This window comes from Myxine glutinosa, chromosome 1 (genome assembly GCF_964187855.1).
Source record: "Myxine glutinosa chromosome 1, kmMyxGlut1.1, whole genome shotgun sequence".
NCBI lineage: Eukaryota > Metazoa > Chordata > Myxini > Myxiniformes > Myxinidae > Myxine > Myxine glutinosa.
In genome coordinates, this window is record NC_136261.1 from 187,721,197 (window position 1) to 187,746,999 (window position 25,803).

General features: G+C 42.4%; 1 protein-coding gene across 4 annotated transcripts in view; it reads right to left on the reverse strand.

Annotated features, from left to right (window-relative positions):
* SPTBN5 (spectrin beta, non-erythrocytic 5) overlaps nucleotides 1-25,803 on the reverse strand; it is a 305,552-nt gene that overhangs the window by 96,671 nt on the left and 183,078 nt on the right. For all 4 annotated transcript variants that reach the window (XM_078781338.1, XM_078781331.1, XM_078781325.1 and 1 more), the window contains 10 exons: nucleotides 22,189-22,303; nucleotides 14,240-14,353; nucleotides 13,195-13,316; nucleotides 12,816-12,978; nucleotides 9,146-9,334; nucleotides 8,314-8,391; nucleotides 7,970-8,142; nucleotides 7,640-7,730; nucleotides 1,779-1,925; nucleotides 1,434-1,574 (listed from right to left, as the gene is read on the reverse strand). In XM_078781338.1, coding sequence (XP_078637464.1) covers nucleotides 1,434-1,574; nucleotides 1,779-1,925; nucleotides 7,640-7,730; nucleotides 7,970-8,142; nucleotides 8,314-8,391; nucleotides 9,146-9,334; nucleotides 12,816-12,978; nucleotides 13,195-13,316; nucleotides 14,240-14,353; nucleotides 22,189-22,303 — 1,333 coding nt within the window. The remainder of the gene's footprint in view (nucleotides 1-1,433; nucleotides 1,575-1,778; nucleotides 1,926-7,639; nucleotides 7,731-7,969; nucleotides 8,143-8,313; nucleotides 8,392-9,145; nucleotides 9,335-12,815; nucleotides 12,979-13,194; nucleotides 13,317-14,239; nucleotides 14,354-22,188; nucleotides 22,304-25,803) is intronic.

Below are 25,803 nucleotides of genomic sequence, written 5' to 3' on the forward strand. Positions count from 1 at the left end.
TTGAGATATCTTGTTCAAAAACAGACAGGGGTGAAAACATTATAACCTTTTTATTATCATGTTATAACATTATAACCTTTATTATAACATTATAACCTCATCCACCTTTGGTGGTAGAGGTAATAAATGACAAATGTTTTCTACAAAATGCCCTTTTCATGTTTCAAATGAATTATAATCAACTGTCCACCTCTTTTTTACATGTTCCAATTTAACAAAGATGTTCACTCCTATCCCACAGGATAATCCAATAAATATCCCATTTTGGATCCAAAAACTGTAATAACCCACAACTCCATTCGAGACTGCAGTCTGACATTTGGAATTCTATACCTCTTGAAATCCCAAAGTTGAGTTAAATTTACTGCTTTAAAAATCTGGGAAGAAAATGGTTTTGAACCACCTTTAGAGGCCATTTTTACCTGCAGAGCAGGGGTTGGCTTTTTTTTGGGCACCGTGGTCCCCTTTTTGAAGCAATGTTTTATGGCCGGATGCCCTTCCTGCCGCCAACCCTGTTAGTCGCCTTTTACGACACACAGGGAATTACCAGTGAGCTGGTACTCAATTATGCTGACCTCAAAGGATGACAGGCTGAGTCAACCCCCCTGGCATTAATTCAGCGATTGACCGGGATTCGAACCCAGGATCCTAGGATCCCAAGCCAGCACCCTAACCGCTAACCCAACATCAGGTATATCTCACCAAAAAAAAAAAAAAACACCTTTAGAGGCCATTTTTCCCCGCAAAGCGGGGGTTGGCCTTTTTCGGGAACCGTGGTTGTTGTTGTTTTTTGGTCCCCTTTTTGAAGCAATGTTTTACGGCCGGATGCCCTTCCTGACGCCAACCCTTTTTGCCGCCTTTAACGACAAACAGGGAATTACCAGTGAACTGGTACTCAATTAGCCGACCTCGGAAGGATGACAGGCTGAGTCAACCCCCCTGGCGTTAATTCAGCGATCGACCGGGATTCGAACCCAGGATCCTAGGATCCTAAGCCGGCACCCTAGCCGCTAGCCCAACACCAGGGCTTAATCACCAAATGATTTATTGAATTGACTTCACAGCTTACTTATTACAATGTATACCTTTTCTTGCCTGAAAAATGTTGTTGTGCATAATCCCTCTTACATGCATGCAAAATCGTCCATAACTTGGTGTTAAATAATTTGTCAGGCATAATAATAAAAGGCAAAAAGACTTTCTATTCTTTTTTTCATTTATTTCTTTTCTTTTTTGCTATCCTGTCGTGTCGTTGTAGTTGTGAAATTGATGTAGTAGTTGTTCGTGGTCAGCATTAAAATGTTCATGTTCAAATAATAAACAAGCTGGAAGTTTTACAGATAATATGTAGCATTAGCTATTTCTAAAAACACTTTATGATTGAATGTACATTTAAGCAAAAATTGGTACATAATTTTGCTCGAATTGCCTACTTTCACAGCATCCTGAAGCTTGGTGCGCTTCTCCTGACAGTTTTGTTCCAGCTCTTTCCAGAGCTCGGCAACCTCCCCGAGCCTCTGGGTGACTTCACTCTGACTGGCAGAGTGGCCACTTGTCATCATTCTTTTTCCATCCTGTTTCAGAAAAACAACAATACTCACATATGGCTTTCCATGGAGCCTTTTTAAAGGAAATCACAAACTGAAGCAGAGTACATTTCATAAGGTTATATAAAGTGGCATATCAAATCTTTCCATTAAATCAAAGGTGAATTTTCACACCACTTTATTTCATTCATATATTAGATTATGGAGATGGAATGCAAAGACAACACTGACATTCTGAAATTGCTGCAGCTGGCTGGCCATGGCTGACAGCTCAGCCTCCAATTCTTCATGCCTAGCCAGTTTCATCTGGAGACTTGTGAGGTCCTGCCAAGAACGATCATTTGCCAAAGAAAGCCGCTCTTGTAACCACGATTCCAGCTGTTCATAGTGGGGACATGCAATATGAGATGCATTTCACAAACACAATTTTCTCATATACCTGTTCAACTATGATGGTTTATCCCCAATAACATACTGTATACCTAAAATTTGATTCCAAAATCCAATTCCAAAGTCCCAAGTGAAAAAGAGAAAAGTCTCATGTTGCAAAGAGAAAAGTTCCTTGTGGCAAAGAGAAAAGTTCCACGTAGAAAATAAAAAAGTCCCAGGTGGCAAAGAGTAAAGTCCCACATGGCCAAGAGAAAAGCTCCATGTGGAAAATAAAAAAAGTCCCACGTGGCAAAGAGAAAAGCTGCACGAGGCAAAGAGAAAAGTCCCATGTGGCAAAGAGAACAGTTCCTCATGGCAAAGAGAACAGTTCCTCATGGCAAAGAGAAAAGTTCCACGTGGCAAAGAGAAAAGTTCCTCATGGCAAAGAGAACAGTCTCACATGGCAAAGAGAAAAGTCCCATGTGGCAAAGAGAACAGTTCCTCATGGCAAAGAGAACAGTTCCACATGGCAAAGAGAAAAGTTCCTCATGGCAAAGAGAAAAGCCCCACATGGCAAAGAGAAAAGTTCTTCATGGCAAAGAGAAAAGTCTCACGTGGCAAAGAGAAAAGTCCCATGTGGCAAAGAGAACAGTCCCACGTGGCAAAGAGAACAGTCCCACATGGCAAAGAGAAAAGTCCCATGTGGCAAAGAGAAAAGGCCCACGTGGCAAAGAGAAAAGTCTCACATGGCAAAGAGAAAAGTCCCATGTGGCAAAGAGAAACGCCCCACGTTGCAAAGAGAAAAGTCCTATGTTGCAAAGAGAAAAGTCCCACGTTGCAAAGAGAAAAGTTCCATGTGGCAAAGAGAAAAGTCCCACGTTGCAAAGAGAAAAGTCCCACATGGCCAAGAGAAAAGCTCCACGTGGCAAATAAAAAAGCTCCACGTGGCAAAGAGAAAAGCTCCACGAGGCAAAGAGAAAAGTCCCACGAGGCAAAGAGAAAAGTCAAAGAGAAAGTACCATGTGGCAAAGAGAACAGTCTCACATGGCAAAGAGAAAAGTCCCATGTGGCAAAGAGAAAAGTCCCACGTGGCAAAGAGAACAGTCTCACATGGCCAAGAGAAAAGCTCCACGTGGAAAATAAAAAAGCTCCACGTGGCAAAGAGAAAAGTCCCATGTTGCAAAGAGAAAAGTCCCATGTTGCAAAGAGAAAAGTTCCACGTGGCAAAGAGAAAAGTTCCTCATGGCAAAGAGAACAGTCTCACATGGCAAAGAGAAAAGTCCCATGTGGCAAAGAGAAAAGCCCCACGTGGCAAAGAGAAAAGTCCCACATGGCCAAGAGAAAAGCTCCACGTGGAAAATAAAAAAGCTCCACGTGGCAAAGAGAAAAGCTCCACGAGGCAAAGAGAAAAGTCCCACGAGGCAAACAGAAAAGTCAAAGAGAAAGTACCACGTGGCAAAGAGAACAGTCTCACATGGCAAAGAGAAAAGTCCGATGTGGCAAAGAGAAAAGTCCCACGTGGCAAAGAGAAAAGTCCCAAATGGCAAAGACAAAAGTCCCACGTGGCAAAGAGAAAAGTTCCTCATAGCAAAGAGAACAGTTCCTCATGGCAAAGAGAAAAGTTCCACGTGGCAAAGAGAAAAGTTCCTCGTGGCAAAGAGAAAAGCCTCACATGGCAAAGAGAAAAGTTCTTCATGGAAAAGAGAAAAGTCTCATGTGGCAAAGAGAAAAGTCCCATGTGGCAAAGAGAACAGTCCCACGTGGCAATGAGAAAAGTCTCATGTGGCAAAGAGAAAAGTCCCACATGGCCAAGAGAAAAGCTCCACGTGGAAAATGAAAAAGCTCCACGTGGCAAAGCGAAAAGTCCCATGTTGCAAAGAGAAAAGTCCCATGTTGCAAAGGGAAAAGTTCCACGTGGCAAAGAGAAAAGTTCCTCATGGCAAAGAGAACAGTCTCACATGGCAAAGAGAAAAGTCCCATGTGGCAAAGAGAAAAACCCCACGTGGCAAAGAGAAAAGTCCCACATGGCCAAGAGAAAAGCTCCACGTGGAAAATAAAAAAGCTCCACGTGGCAAAGAGAAAAGCTCCACGAGGCAAAGAGAAAAGTCAAAGAGAAAGTACCACGTGGCAAAGAGAACAGTCTCACATGGCAAAGAGAAAAGTCCCACGTGGCAAAGAGAAAAGTCCCACGTGGCAAAGAGAAAAGTCACACGTGGCAAAGAGAAAAGTTCCTCACGGCAAAGAGAACAGTTCCTCATGGCAAAGAGAAAAGTTCCATGTAGCAAAGAGAAAAGTTCCTCATGGCAAAGAGAAAAGCCTCACATAGCAAAGAGAAAAGTTCTTCATGACAAAGAGAAAAGTCTCATGTGGCAAAGAGAACAGTCCCACGTGGCAAAGAGAAAAGTCTCATGTGGCAAAGAGAAAAGGCCCACGTGGCAAAGAGAAACGCCCCACTTTGCAAAGAGAAAAGTCCTATGTTGCAAAGAGAAAAGTCCCATGTTGCAAAGAGAAAAGTCCCATGTGGCAAAGAGAAAAGTTCCATGTGGCAAAGAGAAAAGTCCCACGTTGCAAAGAGAAAAGTCCCACGTTGCAAAGAGAAAAGTCCCACGTTGCAAAGAGAAAAGTTCCATGTGGCAAAGAGAAAAGTCCCACGTTGCAAAGAGAAAAGTTCCACGTGGCAAAGAGAAAAGTTCCTCATGGCAAAGAGAACAGTCTCACATGGCAAAGAGAAAAGTCCCACGTTGCAAAGAGAAAAGTTCCACATGGCAAAGAGAACAGTTCCACATGGCAAAGAGAAAAGTTCCTCATGGCAAAGAGAAAAGCCCCACATGGCAAAGAGAAAAGTTCTTCATGGCAAAGAGAAAAGTCCCATGTGGCAAAGAGAACAGTCCCACATGGCAAAGAGAACAGTCCCACATGGCAAAGAGAAAAGTCCCATGTGGCAAAGAGAAAAGGCCCACGTGGCAAAGAGAAAAGTCTCACATGGCAAAGAGAAAAGTCCCATGTGGCAAAGAGAAACGCCCCACGTTGCAAAGAGAAAAGTCCTATGTTGCAAAGAGAAAAATCCCACGTTGCAAAGAGAAAAGTTCCATGTGGCAAAGAGAAAAGTCCCACGTTGCAAAGAGAAAAGTCCCACATGGCCAAGAGAAAAGCTCCACGTGGCAAATAAAAAAGCTCCACGTGGCAAAGAGAAAAGCTCCACGAGGCAAAGAGAAAAGTCCCACGAGGCAAAGAGAAAAGTCAAAGAGAAAGTACCATGTGGCAAAGAGAACAGTCTCACATGGCAAAGAGAAAAGTCCCATGTGGCAAAGAGAAAAGTCCCACGTGGCAAAGAGAACAGTCTCACATGGCCAAGAGAAAAGCTCCACGTGGAAAATAAAAAAGCTCCATGTGGCAAAGAGAAAAGTCCCATGTTGCAAAGAGAAAAGTCCCATCTTGCTAAGAGAAAAGTTCCACGTGGCAAAGAGAAAAGTTCCTCATGGCAAAGAGAACAGTCTCACATGGCAAAGAGAAAAGTCCCATGTGGCAAAGAGAAAAGCCCCACGTGGCAAAGAGAAAAGTCCCACATGGCCAAGAGAAAAGCTCCACGTGGCAAAGAGAAAAGCTCCACGAGGCAAAGAGAAAAGTCCCACGAGGCAAACAGAAAAGTCAAAGAGAAAGTACCACGTGGCAAAGAGAACAGTCTCACATGGCAAAGAGAAAAGTCCCACGTGGCAAAGAGAAAAGTCCCACGTGGCAAAGAGAAAAGTCCCACGTGGCAAAGAGAAAAGTTCCTCATGGCAAAGAGAACAGTTCCTCATGGCAAAGAGAAAAGTTCCTCATGGCAAAGAGAAAAGCCTCACATGGCAAAGAGAAAAGTTCTTCATGGCAAAGAGAAAAGTCTCATGTGGCAAAGAGAAAAGTCCCATGTGGCAAAGAGAACAGTCCCACGTGGCAAAGAGAAAAGTCTCATGTGGCAAAGAGAAAAGTCCCACATGGCCAAGAGAAAAGCTCCACGTGGAAAATAAAAAAGCTCCACGTGGCAAAGAGAAAAGTCCCATGTTGCAAAGAGAAAAGTCCCATGTTGCAAAGGGAAAAGTTCCACGTGGCAAAGAGAAAAGTTCTTCATGGCAAAGAGAACAGTCTCACATGGCAAAGAGAAAAGTCCCATGTGGCAAAGAGCAAAGCCCCACGTGGCAAAGAGAAAAGTCCCACATGGCCAAGAGAAAAGCTCCACGTGGAAAATAAAAAAGCTCCACGTGGCAAAGAGAAAAGCTCCACGAGGCAAAGAGAAAAGTCCCACGTGGCAAAGAGAAAAGACAAAGAGAAAGTACCACGCGACAAAGAGAACAGTCTCACATGGCAAAGAGAAAAGTCCCATGTGGCAAAGAGAAAAGTCCCACGTGGCAAAGAGAAAAGTCCCACGTGGCAAAGAGAAAAGTCCCACGTGGCAAAGAGAAAAGTCACACGTGGCAAAGAGAAAAGTCCCTCATGGCAAAGAGAACAGTTCCTCATGGCAAAGAGAAAAGTTCCATGTGGCAAAGAGAAAAGTTCCTCATGGCAAAGAGAAAAGCCTCACATGGCAAAGATAAAAGTTCTTCATGGCAAAGAGAAAAGTCTCATGTGGCAAAGAGAAAAGTCCCATGTGGCAAAGAGAACAGTCCCACGTGGCAAAGAGAAAAGTCTCATGTGGCAAAGAGAAAAGGCCCACGTGGCAAAGAGAAAAGTCTCACATGGCAAAGAGAAAAGTCCTATGTTGCAAAGAGAAAAGTCCCATGTTGCAAAGAGAAAAGTCCCATGTGGCAAAGAGAAACGCCCCACTTTGCAAAGAGAAAAGTCCTATGTTGCAAAGGCAAAAGTCCCATGTTGCAAAGAGAAAAGTTCCATGTGGCAAAGAGAAAAGTCCCACGTTGCAAAGAGAAAAGTCCCACGTTGCAAAGAGAAAAGTTCCATGTGGCAAAGAGAAAAGTCCCACGTTGCAAAGAGAAAAGTCCCACGTTGCAAAGAGAAAAGTCCCACGTTGCAAAGAGAAAAGTCCCACGTTGCAAAGAGAAAAGTTCCACATGGCAAAGAGAAAAGTCCCACGTTGCAAAGAGAAAAGTCCCACGTTGCAAAGAGAAAAGTCCCACGTTGCAAAGAGAAAAGTCCCACGTTGCAAAGAGAAAAGCCCCACGTTGCAAAGAGAAAAGCCCCACGTGGCAAAAAGAAAAGTGTCCATGACAACAATCTCACCCCATTATAATCAAATTGGGTATTTTTGTGATTTCTTTCCTGTCAAACCCCAGTATTTTTTCATGATATCAGATTGGAACTTACACATCTTATTTTTACATACAGTGTGTGTAGTAAGTATATGTGCATAAAATCTGGTTAAACTTAGTCAAAGGTCAGGGTCAATGCCATCCAAAACATGTAAAAGACCTATTAGGTGGCAATTATCCATGTAAAACACTTGATAGGTCAAATTTTCAAAATTACCAAATTGCTGTTTCCATGGCAACTATTGTTTATTTACATTGCACAAGTATCGTGCTATGCACGACATCTTTCTTGTTTGGGTTCAACTAACTTGAACGACATCCAGTGGAATGATTTCAGATGACATCCAGTGGAATGATGCCATTCCAGAACAATGTAAAAAAAATTTATAACCACAAGCAAAAACATAGTCGCAAGGCTAAAACACTAATTCTGATCCCAGCTCAAGAAGAGGATTAAGTAAAGCACTGGATGTGAAATTGCACCTCATATGACAAGCTGAAAAACCTCTGAAGCTCCATGGACTCCTCGAGTTGCTGCTCGCGTTCTTGACTCTTTTCTAGTAGGCGCTCTTTCCTGTTGCAGTGCACAAGAATGGAGCACCTTATAGGCAATGTAATGCAAAAAAAATTCTGCATCCCATTATAAGTAAAATAAACTTCAAGTTGATCTGTTTGAAAATATCTCATTAAATCAGGATTTTGAACCAGGAACTGTAAATTTAGTGCAGTGACCAGATGAGTTTGGTTCACAGAGCAGGAATTCAGCTTTCCAAAGTTACTTCAGTAAATTGTTTCCAGAGGTTTACTCCTCACCTGAGCATCAGGGTGTGGCAGGAAGCCTGCACCTCATTATTCTCACTCTGCCCAGCTTGCAGCAGCTGTTCAGCCGCCCGCTCCATGACAATGAGCTCCTCTCGCTGGTCTTCCAAAGAAGAGTGGAATGCCTTATGCATTCTCATCAGAACTTCGACACTTGCCATGGAATCCTGGCAAAGAAAGATTAACATGAGGTGGTTGAAATGAAAGGTAATCATTCATCAGGAGGTAAGAAAGACTAAGGCATGAAGTGAAGCTATAAAAAACTTAGATGAGAAAGAAGGATGATGCATTTGACGAAAAGTAAAGAGACATCCAGATGTAAAGATCAGGTTCCTTACCCCAATGTCATCATTATCAAGCTCATCTTCTTTCTCTTGCAGCCAAATAGTTGCTTCTTCCACGAGCTCGAAGAAATGCTATATATGACAGACAAAGGGAGAAGCAAAGTCATAGTACTGTATATAGCAGATTGCATAGCCACAGATAGCAAATATGTATATTACTTTGCATGAGCAAAACTATTCAATCTACTGGGCCTTGGACAGGCTGTAGCTGAAAAGCACAATGTGACCAACAGTCTTGAATTCACACCTGCTTTAACGGCAAACATACAGTCGTGACCAAAAATATTGGCACCCTTGCACTTTTTTCAAATAACTAACAATTTTCTCTTTTAAAAAGTTTAAATTGACCAAAGTATTTGGTCTCCACAATTCTTTATTTCACTGTTAATATTACAGAACCTTTGTTTTTGATTCAGAACTCAATATGTCCTTTTAAATCAGAAAATAAAAAGAAATGGCATTGACAAAATTATTGACACCCTCAACTTAATATTTGGTAGCGCAGCCTTTGGACAAAATAACTGCAGTCAAGCACTTCCTATAGCCATGAATGAGCTTCCTGCACCTCTCTACTGGCAGTTTGGCCAACTCTTCTTATGCAAACTGCTCCAGTTCTCCCAGATTTGAAGGGTGAAGCAAGGTCAACTGCATACAAGTGTGAACGTATGCCTAGCTGAAGGATGATCATGTGCAGAACATCTTGTGGAGCACAACTGAACTTTAGGAAAAAAGTTTGTGTGATCTCGCTAACTTCTATGATTGCGGCGAACTTTGTACACCAAAAAGTTTTATTTTTCTCTCCTCGAGGATCGACCATACATTTTACCTGGAATGACAAGGCCTGTGTGAGCAGGTTATTTCGGTCTTGCCAAGCATCATCTAGCTTCCCCTGAGCCTCGCTCAGCTGCTGGAGCTCCTTTCGTACTTCTGCCCTACTTGCATGTCGCACTGCCAGTAACGCTGCCCCACATGCCCGCACCTCCTCAAAGCGCTGCCTTTTCGCTGAGATCTCAATCTGAAGAAGTCATACAGGGTGGATTGACATTACACACTATTTACAGACACAGAACACATCACATAGCATGCATGAAGCATAGTGATAATATGCATGGACTTGAATTGATGTTTAGTGTCTTAACACGAGACAAAGGAACATGCAAGCCAATTATGAAACTTTCCCAATGTGCATCTGATTTGCATTACTATTAATACCATCAACAGTATAACTAGTCAAAGAGCAAGGACATGATATCCAATTTCAGAACATCATGTCCTTGAGGAAGTACTCAATAGAGCTCTAACAAGGAATGGTAATAGACTCTCAGGGTGTGGGCACCTCCGTTAGCACAACTTGAAATATTCTGGAGATTCTTAAATCGACACTCAGAAATGTAAAACTGAAGTGGAAAACTACAGGCAAAAGCTCCACTGCAAATTGACAATAATTTCAGGAGAGAAGACAAAGGCAAACCACTTAATGCATTCTGCCAGAACTCTGCAACGTATTTTTGATGGAACCGATGTGACTGGTCACACGCAACTTATACAATGTGACAAAACTTCTAGAAAGTGATTTTGTGTGATTTTTGTACAACTTCTATAATGTGATTTCAGAGAGTTACTGACATGTTAGGCAAGCACCAGTAGAGTTTGTGGCGACTTTAATTCCATGGGATATAATGTCATGGAAGCAATCCTTCAATCCATATGGTCATTGCATGCCATTACATGGTGTGGAATAAGGAATGAGAATGCTGGAGCGTTGAAAGGTGGAAATTAGTTTTGTTGAACAATGAGCAAAGGAACACATTGTTCACGTCTCAGTAACAATAGTCATAAAAAAAAATATATATAGTATTACAGTATGTGTGAGTTGTTTCTGGGTGGGTGTGTGTGTGTGTGTGTGTGTGTGTGTGTGTGTGTGTGTGTGTGCGTGTGTGTGTGTGTATCATTGGTTGTTATTTCCATATGTGGGTTTCAGAAGGTGGAATGGAGTCCTCCCAAGGCTCAAGCTATCCACCTCCGCTTTAGTAAAGGTCACGATCCATGGACCAAGCTGTGAAGATTTCTTGTTCTCAAAGTTTTATGCTGAGGGCTCTTTTCAGGATCGTCACTGATCCCCGGACAGCTTCCAACTGCAGTTTGTAGTAATGTTCTCAGGGATGTTTTTTAAAGATCTCCATAAGATTCTTCTTTATCATTCCCACTTCTCCAATTATCAATGGCACAATTTTGGCCTTATTCAGCTCCCAGGATCTTTTCACGTCATCTTTGAGATCCTGGTATTTAGTCATTTTCTTGATTTTTGCATTGTTTAGGCCACAATAGCTGGGCACTGACACCTCAATTAGTAATACAATCTTTTATTTTTTGTACCTAAGTACTATATCCATTTGCAATGCTTTGTTTTCTATGTTCACGCTCGGCGGGATCATTAGGTCGAATGTGAGCATTACCTTCGTGTCTGTGTGTGTGTGTGTTTGTGTGTGTTTGTATGTAAAGCCTTTTCTTTGAATTTATGCAATTGCTCGACAACATCATTTTCATATGCAGAAGATCAACGTCACAATAAAAACTTTCAATTAGACCATTTGGCCCATAATTACGATGGTGCACTAATTCAATCTTCTTGATGGTTTCCTTAAGTCGAAATAATCAGATTTTTTTTTTTGGGGTGACCCAAATTGTATGAAATAACTTAAGGATGAGAGATGCAAGGAATGGCAGGCATTCCCATCTCCATTCTGTCAAAAACAACTATCAGATGTAAGAGTGAGGCTCCAGGTTGTGATTGTCACAGGTGTAAGGTACACTTCTTGGTGAAAGCAGCAGCAATTTTGTTGTCCAAAAAATAGCTGTAAGATCTTTCTTCATTGAGGAAAAGGCAAATCCACATTATGTAGAACAATATTTTTTAAAATTATAATTAGAGATCTTCCATATTTTCACAGGAAAAATACAGAAATCGATAACGGCACTCGTAGAGCGCATAATCCCATGTCTTGCATTCGTTCTGAACAAAACATAGCACCATTAACTGAATATGCTACTATTATGGCCCATACACTCGCTTCATCCATGCACCCTATAATGTCACATCGTTTCTTGGAATAGGTTATGAACTTTAATTCTTCAAATTTATATCGGGTCATAGATCACATATATGGCGTTTCATATTTTTGGGATAAAGATATCAATTCAACCAATTATGGTTGGAATACCACTTCACTGATGACATCATCATTATCACCCAATATACCCCATGGGGAGTTGATGATAGATGCCAACTTTCACTTTTTCGTTGAGCAGTTTCAGAGAATATGATGTCCAATTTTTTTTCCCCCTTTAATCCAATATGGCTGCCATAACATGTGACATATGACCTCATAAATTTAATTATTCACTCACATTGGGTCATAGATCAGAGATATGAAGTTTCAGATTTTAGTACAAGGATTTCAATTAAACCATTTATAGCTGAAATACCACTTCTCTGATGACATTATCGTTATCACGACATAGACCCAATGGGGAGTTGATGACATATGCCAAGTTTCAATTTTTTTAATTGAGCAGATACGGAGAAAATGATGTCCAAATTTTTCCCTTTATTCCAATATGACTGCCATACCATGTGGCCCATGGCATCAGAGTTAGCAAAAAAAATATTATCCATGGGGAGTCCCTTCTATGTTTAATGTTTCACATCAATCGGACAAGCGGTTGCAGAGAAAACTATTTGTAAAGCGAATAAATATGGACGTGGACACACATAGGCATACAGACAAACAGAAAAACAGACGCACACACAGACAGACAGGGTTTTGCCATAATATTGTATCCCCTTTGGAGCTACACTAATAAATAATGTAGATTAACCTCGTACTACTACAACTACTAGAGCTACTTTATTCACCAAATTATTGCCACCTTCTTTTGGGGTTTGCTGTGGAAAGGTTTTGGCCCAAGTCTCTTAAAAACCAGCATGACATTTGCCTGAAAGTAGCAAGAATTTGTAAATTGCTCAATGTCTGGGCAATGACTCGCCGTAGGTTATTCTTGAAAGACCTAGTGGGATCTTTAATGTCCAACAACAACCAGTACTGTTGAACAAGTCCTACAGTGCTTGCAGAGGGTCCTCTGGTTTAAAGTCCATCCAATGGACGGCCCACATATTGATGCCTCGTCCTGCATGTGAAACATCAGGATGACCGTCTATAGCTCGGCTGAGATACAAACTCAAACTAGACAGCTGAAAAATTTTGCATACCTCATTATTGCACTGCACACCAAGCACCAGAACTTCCATAAAGGAAGTCTCTAGATATGGTGCACAAATATCCAAACTATAGTTTAAAACATATGGAGTGAGAACCACTTTTAAGGAAATGAGAACCTTTCCCAAATAAGGTGGCACTACTGGAACACTGGCAAGTTAATGGTCGCTCCTGTGAGAAGATGACTGTGTGACCAATGAAACAAGTTCAACTCCATACCTGCAACTCTTTGTGAACATCTAGAAGGCTCTCCGCCTCAACCACACTCTGTGGCTGCCTGGCTGTAGCCATTTTGGCCTGCACATCCTGCGTCCATTTCATGAGCTCCTTTGCCGCACTGTAGAACCACAACTCCTCCAGTGCACGTTCCAACTGAGTGTGTCTGGGACAAAGTTTGCCATGTTCATTAAGTATATTGGCAAATGAAGATGTATAAGGAGTTGTCAACTATGTTTGCCTTTTCAAAACGATTTAGGGCCAAGAAAAAGACTAGTAGTAACAGAAAACTTACTGCTGGGAAAATGTGATACTGTCTGGAAACTACCATTAGATAGACAATGATTTGCTTGGCACCTGACTCCGACCTGTGGGAGCTCACCTTTGTTTAGCCTCGTTTTTCAGCTCCTCCCATGCCTGGTTTAATGTGCGCTGGTGCTTACCCAACCTCTCGCATACCGCCGGCTGCTGACTCATCAGCCGCTTTGCTTCACCGCTGAGCCACTGAAATGCACAGCAGGATTTGAATGAACAAGAAACAAGCTTAGAATAAGCAGATTCTTTAACATAGAGTAAGATGAGAAGCCATCTCAAAATAGCCCAAGACTGGACCTTGAAATGGTCATAGGGTCATAGGTGGGCATTGGCATTCAGGGCAACAGAATTATTTTCACTGAAGTTCCTTTAGTATTTCTGCTCCGCTAGCATGGAAGTGCATTTATTCTCTTTTGCTGGCACCTGACTATTCCCCCATTCTTACACACATGCTGATTATTGCACAACACTGACTTATAAAGATGTACAAATAACCTTAGGCCCACAAGAAGCCACCCCCTGCATCATTCTATCAGGACAATGAAGAGCTGAAAACTAGACAAAGGTATTTCAGGCTGACTTATGAAAGGACTGTCGGTAATCCACTAGGCGAGAAAGACATAGTTGTACCAGAAGTAAAGAAAATAAATCTATAGAGCCAACACTAGTCTTACAACAACCAATCTTAATAATGCTAACCCTACTAACTCCGTGCACAAACTCTCCTTTTCCTTTCACCCACCACGCCAGTCTCAGTGGTTGGCTCAAAGGTATCAGTTTGTCTCTGAGGGTGGTATGCTCTAATGATGTACTGTCCCCTTCTGGCAGATTCAAGGTAAGGCAGGTCCTGATTTGTTTCTTCCTGAGATCAAATCCAAACATCTCGGGAGATGGTATCTCGGGATAACCTCAACCTCAAGCTACAGTCTGGCCTCGCTACACATCACTGTCAATTTGGCCAATGGCGTCGCAATGTATTTTGCCGTACATTCTGTTTTCACTTCACATTGTGAAAAGTATCAATAGTTTGTTGCAGTGCTTCGTTTCATTGCACTGCATCGTTATGGTCTTGACTCAGCAAGTGGCGATGCGGTGAAAATAATAATCACCACCTCCACACGTTGGAGTGTGACGTTGATCTCGCGCTCTGTCTTCTCGTGACTTCTCAACAAGGACTCGGCCTCCTTTAGTTCCTGGGCTGGAGATTGACCTCTCATCGCCAGTGTCTAGGGCAGAAAAGTGTGACAATGAGACCGATATTTATGTTCTACCCACATGCTGATTATTGTACAATACTGATCAGAGGACTTATAAAGAACATACAAATAACCTTAGGCCTACCAGGAGGCCATTTTGTACACATAGAATACCCTTTTGCAATCTCATTAACATAATTTATACCAATTATTTAATGGGTATGATTAATTGTACCTTCTTGCGCATGGGATGGGCTGAAGGAAGTTTTGGCCGAAGTCTTTTTACGGACTTGCTGGCCATGTCTGTTGTTCGACTGGAGCTGATTGGGCAGGAATTTGTAATTTGTTCAGGGTTCTGGCAATATCTCGTGTACTCCTCGTGAAAAGACAACGTGGAGGTAATTATGTCAACTAACTATAAATGTTAGCAGACGGGACACCCTGTTTTATGTCCATCCTAGGAATAGTACAGATTGTGATGCAACGCCCTGCCAGCAAAGCACCAATCTGGCTGTTCATAGCTGGGTCGGGCAGATTGGCCTGGAATCCATAAAGCACACAAACAAGTGCAGAATCGTTATTGGAATGCTGCCAACAATATATCACATCTGCTGGAACAATGAAAGAATGGAAGAGTGGGATTGAATTTGGCCAGACAACAAATTCAAAATCTGACATTTCAAAGGGGTCCAACGTAGCTTCAAACAACTCCATAATATGGTCGTGTTCAATTTGCAATGCATTTTCATCACAAGCTTCAGGCAATGAAGATCATCTGCTGATAGGTTTAGATCTTCCGGGTATCAACATATCAAATCAACCTGAATATATTTTTAAAGCAGCTTCCCACATATCTTATTATAATAGAGCAAACGTATATGGTTATGTCGTTATGTCGTTATGTATGTTTGTTTATATGCGACGAAAACATCTTCTTCTTCTTCAAATAAAATTAACACCCTCTTAATTACGTTTAGACTGCTGAGACCCCTCAGAACTTTGACGACCCATTAATTTATTTTAAATTATTCACCTTTATTTAAAACCTCAGACCTTCATTTAAAAGGATTTTTTCAATTTCCTCATCAAATCATTCCATTTCAAAAAAAAATTCAATCTGTTACAGTCCTTCCTTTCTACATTATCTAAACTCACCTTCATTCCATCCATCCTCTAACATTTTGAAATGGATCTCTGACTTGAAAATCACAATAAACCCAGTTTGTAATAAATGTTCATTTGTCATTAATCATCCACTTTCTAAACTCCCCCCTCACCCCTCCCCTCCAAAACTCCCCCCTCACACCCCCTGTCAATTCTCCCCCCTCGCCCCTCCCCTCCTAAACCCGACTCACCCCTCCTCTTCAAAACTCCCCCCTCACCCCTCCCCTTCAAAACTCTTCCCCCCCACCCCTCCCCTTCTAATCCCCCCCCCCTACAATCTTCCTCCAATTCTCCCCACTACCCCCTCCTCCTCAAAGCTGCCTCCTCCCCACTTCCTCTCCCTTACATCACATCAGGGGTCCCAGCCACTTTGATTGACAAAATAATAGGAAAAATAGGAATTCTGATCACAAAAAATAGGAGTTTAATAGGAAAAAACTAGGAAGTAATAGCACAGATTTCAGCATTGGAACAACATCGGTAGCTTTATTGCTGCAAGATTTATGCAAATACATGTACATGTATGGGCATGGACACACCCCCAATGAACTTGGGCCCACCCGTCTTAACATCGACAACAAAAACTATGACTTCTTCTTTTTGGCAGCCACCATGGACTCTATCAAAGTCTGCTTTTTCTTCTCTACTTTTCTCTGCGCCTCCCTGGTTTCCACCATACGAGTCTGTGTCTCTTGAATCTTTTTCTGAGCAGACTCAAGCATGGCCTGAGCTACTGCAATTTCAGTCATGTCACCTTTCTTAAGCGCCACCTTAAGCTTTTTATTTGCTTGATCAAGCAGACTGTTGCTAACAGTCAGTGACATCTGCTGAGATGACTCTTTTGCTGCCAGAGATTTCTCTGTTTTCTTCAAGTCCTCGCTCTTACGAGACAGCTCCGCTGCCTTCTCTACAGCAATCTTAGCTGTTCTCTCTCTTTCTTCTTTCTCTTGCCTGGTTTTCTCCCTGGCTTTCTGTTCATCTTCCTTGGCTTTTCGTTCTTCTTCAAGTCTCTGCATATAGTGCATGTGAGCAGAACGTCCTAACGAGAGGAGTCCCTTTGTGACTGGGACCATTTCGGGCCGGTCACCATACAATCTCATGCCATCCATTGTTGCACGGAGACCATTGATTGATGCCTCGCTCAGACTAACTCTCTCCTTGGTGACACTTTTCCCACTGATTGAGAACGCGCGTTCCACGTCACTGTTTCCGTGAGACAGTGCAAGGACAATCCTTATCATTTGTCTCACTTGGGGGAATTTACAGTTTCCCGTACAGCCTTTTAAAGCCAACACTTTTCCCCAGTAACTGTCCACTCTCTTCATGCAGACTTCTTCTTCATTCTCCTGTGTTTCCTGGGACCAGTCAGTAGGAATGGCTTCCTCTTGGTACACCTTCCATTCATCTGCAATGCTGTCACTGTCAATATTCCTCTTCAGCTGTCTGGACAGGCTCTTGGCTGATTCAAGAGACCATGCAGCAGTCCTGTTTTGTGGCTGCAGACATCTGGCATTCTTCAGGATTTTGTTTGTCAATGGAAGCTTCTTTTGTAGGTGTACTATGGCTGCCTGGTAGCACTTCCTCATCCCAAGATACATCCTTTCCCTCTCAGAGACTTTCAACTTAGCGATACACCGTCGGGTATCCTCTCCCACACCCATGGATTCATTCTCCAGCTGGTTTGCAACAATGGAAACATCAAGGTTTGAGATGTCTTTCACAGCATCAACTGAAGGAGTCTTCATAATTCTTCTGATCAGTTTTTTGAGCAGGTCATGGAGTTTGTCATATAGAATGTGCACAAGTGGTTGCTCTGACTGGAAGAAGGTGAGGAACTCTGCAAATGTTGCTGCCAAGAACTTCAGGAAATGCAGTTGAGCTTTTATTTCCGGTCGCTGTAGTTCTGTTTTGATTCTTTTGTACCTGGGTTTAAACATGTCCTTTGGCTGCTGCTTTGGAAGAAATACCAAGAAATACTCTTTGAGAGATTCCCAGATCTCTATCAGCCGCTCCACTGCAGGTCCCAGTGTCAACCACCTGCACTCGACATGCTTCAAAGGCTTTTTTGGAACAGCACCCAATTTATGCTGAATGTCTTGAAAATCAACAGATCTAGCAGCAGAGCCTTTGAACCAGTAGAAAATGTCCACTGCAAGCTCAGTTAGGTTTCCACAGTACTCTGCAAGTCCTTTGGCAAAAGCATTGTGTACTGTATGGAGAGTACATGTCCCTACATCAAGGAGACCAGGGCCCCTGTTGTCGAGAATGGCTTTGTCAATCTGTCTCCACACAGTGGTGCTCACATTAGGCCCATCACTGCCGAGCATGATAATATCCTGAAGCTGCAGTTTCGATTCATCCAAGGCAGAGATTATTTTCCTGGACAAATCTTCTCCAGTTGCATGACCCATGAGGTAAGTTTTGAGGTGAAATACTAATATCTGTTCCTCGGCATCAGACCAATACCGTACACGGATTTCTAGTTGCTTCAAGTTCTGTTTATTGGTGGTTTCATCATACATGAGGCTGAAGCCAGAAGCTGAATTCCTAACATCAGTGACTATCATGTCCTGAAAATAAGGACCTGTGGCTTCGCTAATGAGATATGAAACTTTCGATGAGCTCATTGAGAAACCATCCGGGATAACACCAGGAAACATTGCCTGCAGAAGATCCTTCAAACCGTCACAGGAAGAGTAGCTCAGATTCGAACGAACAACTTTCAATGTCCATAGAAGTTCTGCTTTTGTAATAGCGTCTTTTTTGGACATACAGACTAAAGCTGCACGACTTGGCTCATCTGTAGAAGCTGACCCTGATGCTGAAGCAGATGAAGTTGATGGTTGAACGAATGTCAGCAACGTCTGTGACCCACCCAGCAGTTCCTTCGCACGCTTCAGGTGCCCTTTGTTTTGGGCATGTTGTGTCAGTTGTTTCACACCCTGATTGTCACACCTCACTTCCGAATGGCACAACGAGCAGTAAGCTGAGAACACTGAGGACTTGCTAGGCTGACACCAGTCAGAAAGCCTACATCCATGTCCACTTTTCAACCACTCTGGGTTAAATTTAGTTCTCCCACCAGGCATTATACTGCTGGGAGTATACCTGTCAAAAAGAAAACAAATATGAGATAAGATTAAATGAATTAGCATAGAAAATCCTAACCTGTTAACGCATGAAGTGGAAAGAACTGTGAACCAAACAGTTTTTTTTTTCAAAACTGAAACATAAGTTAGTAAAATAATGAGAACAAACAAAGTAATTTAAAGGCAAATCAACAAATTTCTTACCGGTCTGCAGATTATACCTGAAACAAGAAAGATGATAAATAACATGTCCTAACATGTTTACCACCCGATAATTGCATTTTCTCCACTGCTGAATAGCTTGAACACTAATCTGAGTTCAAGCTAAACGATGACAATTCAATTATGTATCTTTGGTATTGTTGTTGTACTATCTTCAGAAGATTATGAAACAACAAGACTTTAACAGTCTTTATTGTTTTTTGTTTGTTTGTTTTTTTATTGTCCTACATTGCTTGCATTACCTATTGTGCAGCATTGCGTATGTAAATTTTAATTCTACTGTAATTTTGTTAAAAGCTGAATATGCAACTACCACACGAAAGTATACAGAATTAAGTTGTAATCCCTATTTTGTGTCGTGGTCCTTCTTTATTATCTGCAATTAAATGATGAAATGTGTGAATTGTCGATTGAATTAGTTCTTTGCCAAATACTATTAGTTTTAGGCAAAATACAATCTCATTGTAATAAGCGAAAGATTGAGTTAAACATGTAGTATCAAATGTCAATGTTTAGCAAATTAGTAGAAAAGTTCAATTTCAGGTAGAATCTTTAGGGAAAGGTTGTTAGTAATAACTGAATAACCGCAAAGTTCACAGTTGGTTTTGTTACTCTAAGTAAAGTACAAACCTTAAAAATTGAGCTCAGCTGAACTTTTGAAATAAGACAAAGGACAATGATAATGGTCAAGGTATCATTCAGTCATTCTTCACAAAGTATATGAGATAATCCAAGAGAAATGCGTGATAAACATAATTATATTATTTTCATCTCATTTTATCTTTTATAATTCTGTTACTGAATAGCATGAAGCACGAATCATAAAGGTAAAACAATTGTTTGGAAGGATATACTTAATATTAGGACAAAGTCAAAAATAACAATAACATAATATACATAAGATATACATATCATTTCCAGTCGAGATCAATAACAACACGTACTTTACACCATGGTGTAAACGACATGCCTCCACTTCGTACAGTATTTATTTGTGACGTCATCACTGCATACTCAATTTTTCCTCAACACTGCACTTTGTTGAGTCCTCAAAAATGCACTCACCACTTGTGAAATCGATCGAACAAACGGTTTTCGAGAAAAAGACAAAGAGACATATGTTCTTCGGGGATTTGAGCTTAAAGTCGTTTTGGAAATTTGTCTTGCGATTATGGACCCAGAAAGCAATTCCATGGCTGACGATTGGTATAGGAATGTCTGTTCTGACGCTTAGATACAGAAATTCTACTAATTAATATATCAATTTAAATTTTGGAACATTGAGGGTTAAAAAATAGGAAAAATAGGAATTTCCACCAAAAAATAGGAGATTTATAGGATCCTATTAAAAAGTAGGAATAAATAGGAAAAATAGGAGGGCTGGGACCCCTGTCACATACCTCTACCTCCTCCAACCTTCTACTTTGCTCTGCCCCCCCCCCCTCAAACAACACCTCAGTGTGCCTCATCCCATCACCATCAAACCTTTTGGCATCCTCATCCTTCCCTTTCTTGTAACTCTTCTGCAATCTCTGACACACTATCAACAGCTCTCTCTACCTCCTCCTCTTCCTCATCTTACCCTACCCCTCCCCTCCCCTGTCCTGTACCCAATGCCCCCCCTCCCTCTTCCTTAACGGTATGGACCTCAAACATCTGGGGCCTTCGCTCAAACCTGATTGATCTCTCCATTCAGGTTGCTTCTGACAAAGCAGACGTAATCTGCTCAACAGAAACTTTCCTCCTTCAAGATATCTCTGATTCCTTAATATCTCTTCCTGGCTACTCCCTCCTCTGGTATGATAGACCTGAGCCTTGTCCTGGAGGTGGGGTTGCTATCTTTATTTTAAAAAACCTCTCTTCCTCACTCTCCTTGCACTGTCCTCTCTCCACCTCACCCCCAGGAGTACCTCTGGCTACGGCTTCCCCTCCACTCCCACCTTTTGTTCATATGTGTTCTGTACCGTCCTCCAAACAGTGATGACTCCATTTACATCTCCCTGTCTGACAACATGGACAAACTTCTATCAACTCATCCCAAATCTCTCTTCCTCATATGTGGTGACTTCAACTGTCATCATGCCAGCTGGCTGGGTGTGGGTTCCTCTCACACCAGCCATGACACCTCAGCAAAGGACTTCTGCGATTCATTGGGACTGACACAATCTGTCAATTTCCCGACCTGGATCTCAGTCAATGGAGTATCTTCGCTTCTAGACTTGGTTATGACAAACTTCCCGGCAAATGTCTGCTGCTCTTCTTCTCCTCCAATCGGTTCTTCTGATCATGTGTTTGTTAAAGTGGACATCTCTCTGACCATTCTCAGAGAACCTCCTCAGCACCGACGAGTCTGGCATTTCACGCAGGCCGACTGGCACGGTCTTCAAGCAGCCATCAATCATCTGGACTGGTCTCCTATCTCCACTGCTTCTGACATCAACTCATCCTGGGAATTCTTCCAAAGTAAACTGCTCTCAAAGGACACTGCCAACTTCCGCCTTCAATCTGTTTCGGAGTAGTGTGCAGAAATCCTTTCCAGGTACTGACAACAATGTGATTCCTCTCCAGTTGTTGCAGTCGCTGAGATTAACCTTTCTCAGCAGTTTGATGATGACTCTCTTCCTCCAGTCATCTGGGACATTCTTAGGTGCCCAGATCTTGTTGAGGAGGTCACTGACGTTATTAACATGCCTCAGCAGTTCTGCTGGAATCTCATGGAGTCCAGAGGCCTTATTGTTCTTCAGATTACTGACTGCTCCTGTGACCTCTGACATGCTAATTTCACCCATGTTGATGCCCAGTGGAGGAGGAATCTCATCTTCATTTAAAATGAATGTGGAGCTAGAGATTTGTTGGTTGACGACCTCACTGAGGTGATTCCTCCACCTCTCATCCTGCTCTTCATGTGTTAGTAATATTCTGTATTTTGTCCTTGATTGGTACTGAGGTGTTACTGCTCATACCACTCAGTTCTCACACTATACTGTACAGTGTCCTCGTGTTGTCCGATTCGCTGTCTCTTGCACCTCACTACCTTTTTCCTCCATCCAGCTCCTCGTGTCTCTCCAACAACTAATTTTTCACAGCTTTGTCCAAGTGTCTAATACAGCTACCAAAACAGAAAGGATTCTGGGATGTACTCTGAGAGGAATGGTGGGAATCCCACCACATACCAATAAAAAACTGGTAGCTGATGGTAAAGTAAGGATCCAAGCTGTGATTATGGCAGGGAAGGCTCTAAATGATGTTAAATGGTCACACAGCAAGGCTTGTTATGTCAATAAAACTGTGTGTGTCTCATGACCTTTGGTGGGGTTGGTACATACTGTATGGGAAAGATGAAACATGATAATCACATGCAGACAGCTGTACAATTAGGAGAAGTCTCACCCGATGATTGGCATCAGCTTGTAGCTCAGCCATTTCCTGTGCCAGGGCATGTACTTCGAGAGCAGCCTGCAATCGACTGGAGTACTCCACCAGGTTACCCTGAAACTTGGTCCAGCTGAGCAGGCATGTCATAAACATACAAAAGATAACACATGCACGTCAACACAGAGGAAGTGGCTAACATGTATAATGCTATTGAAACAAACAAGAATGCTCAAATCTATTTGTATTAATAGTAATACTCGTTCCCTCCGGGAGAGAAATATGGTGTCAATGCGCCATTCCCTTAGGCAGGATTCAATGATTAAACCACTTGCACTATTCCACATGTACAGGCAAAAATTGCAATATCTTCATGTAAAAAATGTCATACGGTATCCCATACCCTCATGGAGAGGGTTGGAGCTGGTATTTTGTGCCCATGACCTGACTCTCGGTACCTCAAGTATGCATGCAAAATTTGATGGAGATTGGCTAAGCTGTTTTCAATTCTATAAGGTTCTGACATTCTTACATACATACATACATACATACATACTATTATGTCGGTTGGGTAGGCATATATAGATTTAGGTAGATCTGCATAGGTAGGTGCTTTGTCTGTCGGGATAGGAAATCTCACCTGTAATAAGTTCTGTTAGCCCGGTTTGTCGGATCAAGTGTGTACCTGTGATCATACGAGGATGATCGGGTGATAGGTAGAATAGGGACTAAGCTAATTCCCCTGTGTGTCAGACCTGGTGATCATTCCTTTGTCCCGTATGGCAGCACATCACACACATTTGCTAGGCCCAATAGCGCACCACATTAATTAATTCCCCCGCCGCCACAATGACTGACCGAAAAGACCGACAGCAAGCGGCCGCGCAGTGGTACACCATGGCGATCAGACATAGAGCAGGTAGGTTGAGGCCACGCCCACCTTGCGATAGATTGGCACCAAGGGTTTGGTGGTTGGATCACACGACTGGTGGGAGGGGACTCGTGGATTGGTAAGAGGCCCGGATGACGTCAGAGCGGCCCGGACAAGATACTTGGAGCGGCGGCCATTTTGTCTCTTTGGTCCGGACTTTGGTGGTGAACGGTTGTGTGCCAACATTTCCTCCCTCTTGTTCTGGATGTGAAAGCAAGAGAGCAGAGACCGACATTTTCTCTCTTCGCCTCTGCCTCTCTTCTCTTCTTGCCATCGTTTGCGCTTGGACCTGTTCTTGCCTTTGGACTTTGGTGGAGAGACCAGCGCCGACGATCATCCTCCCCTGTTGTTCGTGCTCCTGGTGCCTGCGTGCTGTGCTGTGTGGAGCGGGACGGACCGTGTAGCGAGGGGTGTTCGCGCCAACGCCCGAGCGATTCGCGCCAACCAGAGCGCGGTCGAACGATTGCGCTTGGAGCTGACCATCCCGGACAATTCCTGACGACCACATCCAAACAGATAAGCCCAAACACTAACGCAAACATGACGATTTATTTAGGACATTTAATTACCGACGCGTTCTTGTTATTGGCATCCGTGGCAATAAAGCCTTGTTCTTTTGTACATAAATTCCGTTTCGTGTGAGTTTAATTTCCTGCAGGTTGAAGACTGCCCGGCGAGATCGTGTCAGGTAAATCTCGCCGCTTCTTCCTCTTTCCTTCTTAACCTCGCGCATATGTATAGCGAAATCCGCCATTGAACGTCGCCTCGGAGTTAAAGCTCGTTTTGGCCATCCGCGATTCCCCAGTCTTAACCGAGGGGCAATCGCACGACAATACATACATGAAGTGAAAACAAGTGTAAAAAGTATCTTTTATAAAATGTAATTGTTGTTGCTGCTGTTGTCGTGGCTGTGGTTTGTGTGTTCCTTCCATGTACTTTTATAAAATTTTCTATTCTTTCAAAAAAACAACCAACAACGTAGGAATAACACCACAATACGACACCACAATATGACACCACAATTGGCGAATTTAATATTCTTACTGTTTTATATGTTTTATTATTTTGCTGTGGATTCCATCCCTCTGTTTTTACATTTTAAATAGTTGTTTCTGTTCATTTTGGGGGGGGGGGGGGGGGGGGGGAGGATATAACGGTGAATGGCTCAATAATCTTAACCAAAACAAGCCAAGATTGAGGGAGTAAAATCCAGAGTTTCAGTATTTTTTTTTTTTTTATAATAAAATTAATTGACATATGTGGAAAAATTACACACCCAGACCAGGAATCAAACGCAGGTCCTCTGGAAAACCGTACCAGTGCTCTGCCATCTGAGCTATCTGGGCAACCCTGACCAAGCATGTAATTTTCCCACACATATAATTGCCAATCTCTTTCTGTCACTGCTTCCGGGGCACTCGCTGCCAACCATAGGAGCACTATTTAAATAATAAAATGCTTAATGTTTCATATACTTTGTTATTTTGGTATGGATGAAATCCATCTATGTTTTAATCGTCGTTTCAGTTGATTTTGGGGATGGGGAAGTGTGTCGCTTTTGGATAATGATTATGTTTATTCCCCCTTCCCCACCCCCTCCCACAATCCTGGTTTGTTTTGGTCGGGTCCACACTTATGATCGATTTATTTTTATTCAATGCTTAATGTTTTATGTTTTTTAAATTTGGGATTACGTGCAATAGGCCAGAGACAAAGTAACTTCCTGGGTGTTGCAATCACCTTAATTGCTTTGCTCGTTATTGTGTTAGGTTGGGAAACAGTTTAACATTGGTTTTACAGGGGAAGATGAAGTACAATTTGGCGATATAGCGACATCCCAATGTGGTACTTTAGCGATGTATTCTGGTGTCTTTTTAAATCTTGGTAATTCAGAAAACGCTCGAGAATAAAAGGTATGGCTTTTAAAAGGCTTGTATCCTCACTCTATGTTATCTTCTCAGCATACTTTGTACACATTTGATGTGGCGGCCATTTTTGTTCCTGCATCATCCCTCAATATGGAGTACTACCGCACCAAATGATATTGTGAACCATGGTTTCAGTCCGTGTGTTCGTCTGTCTCACGCTTATGGTGGCCGCTTCTCGTGCTGCATCTGAAAATCTCAACATTCACATTTGATAGGCCGAATGCCTCAATTCTGTGTTTGCTTCGAAATATTGTGTCCCCAACTCCTCACTCTCGGTATCCATCCTTCCCTGTTGCACCCAACTGCTCCTGGATTCTGTGTCTTTTGCACCTGAGAAGGTGGAGAAGGTTCTTTCAACCCTCTACTATCACTCTGCAACTGGACCGGACGGTATCAGCTCACTGTCTTAAAAACTCTTACTCTTAAACTCTTACTCTTAAAAACTCTTAAACTGGCGGCCATATCAGCTCACTGCTCTGCTGCTTTTGCACATCCTCTCTGCCCTGCACTCGGTCATCTTCCATCTGCTTGTAAATCCACCAACATCACTGCATTACATAAATAAACGTTTTTAGATATCCTGGTCAAAGACAAACAAACAGGCAAACAGACAACAGAGATATCTTGCACCTCTCATTTGGTCCCCCTTTTCCCCACCTGAGGAACCAACTCCCACATCCTCTTCAATATCATTGTTCTCTCCAGGTCTTTAAGACAGCTGTTCACTACCATCACCATCTCTGATCGTCCCCAATCAAAAACCATGATCTTCTC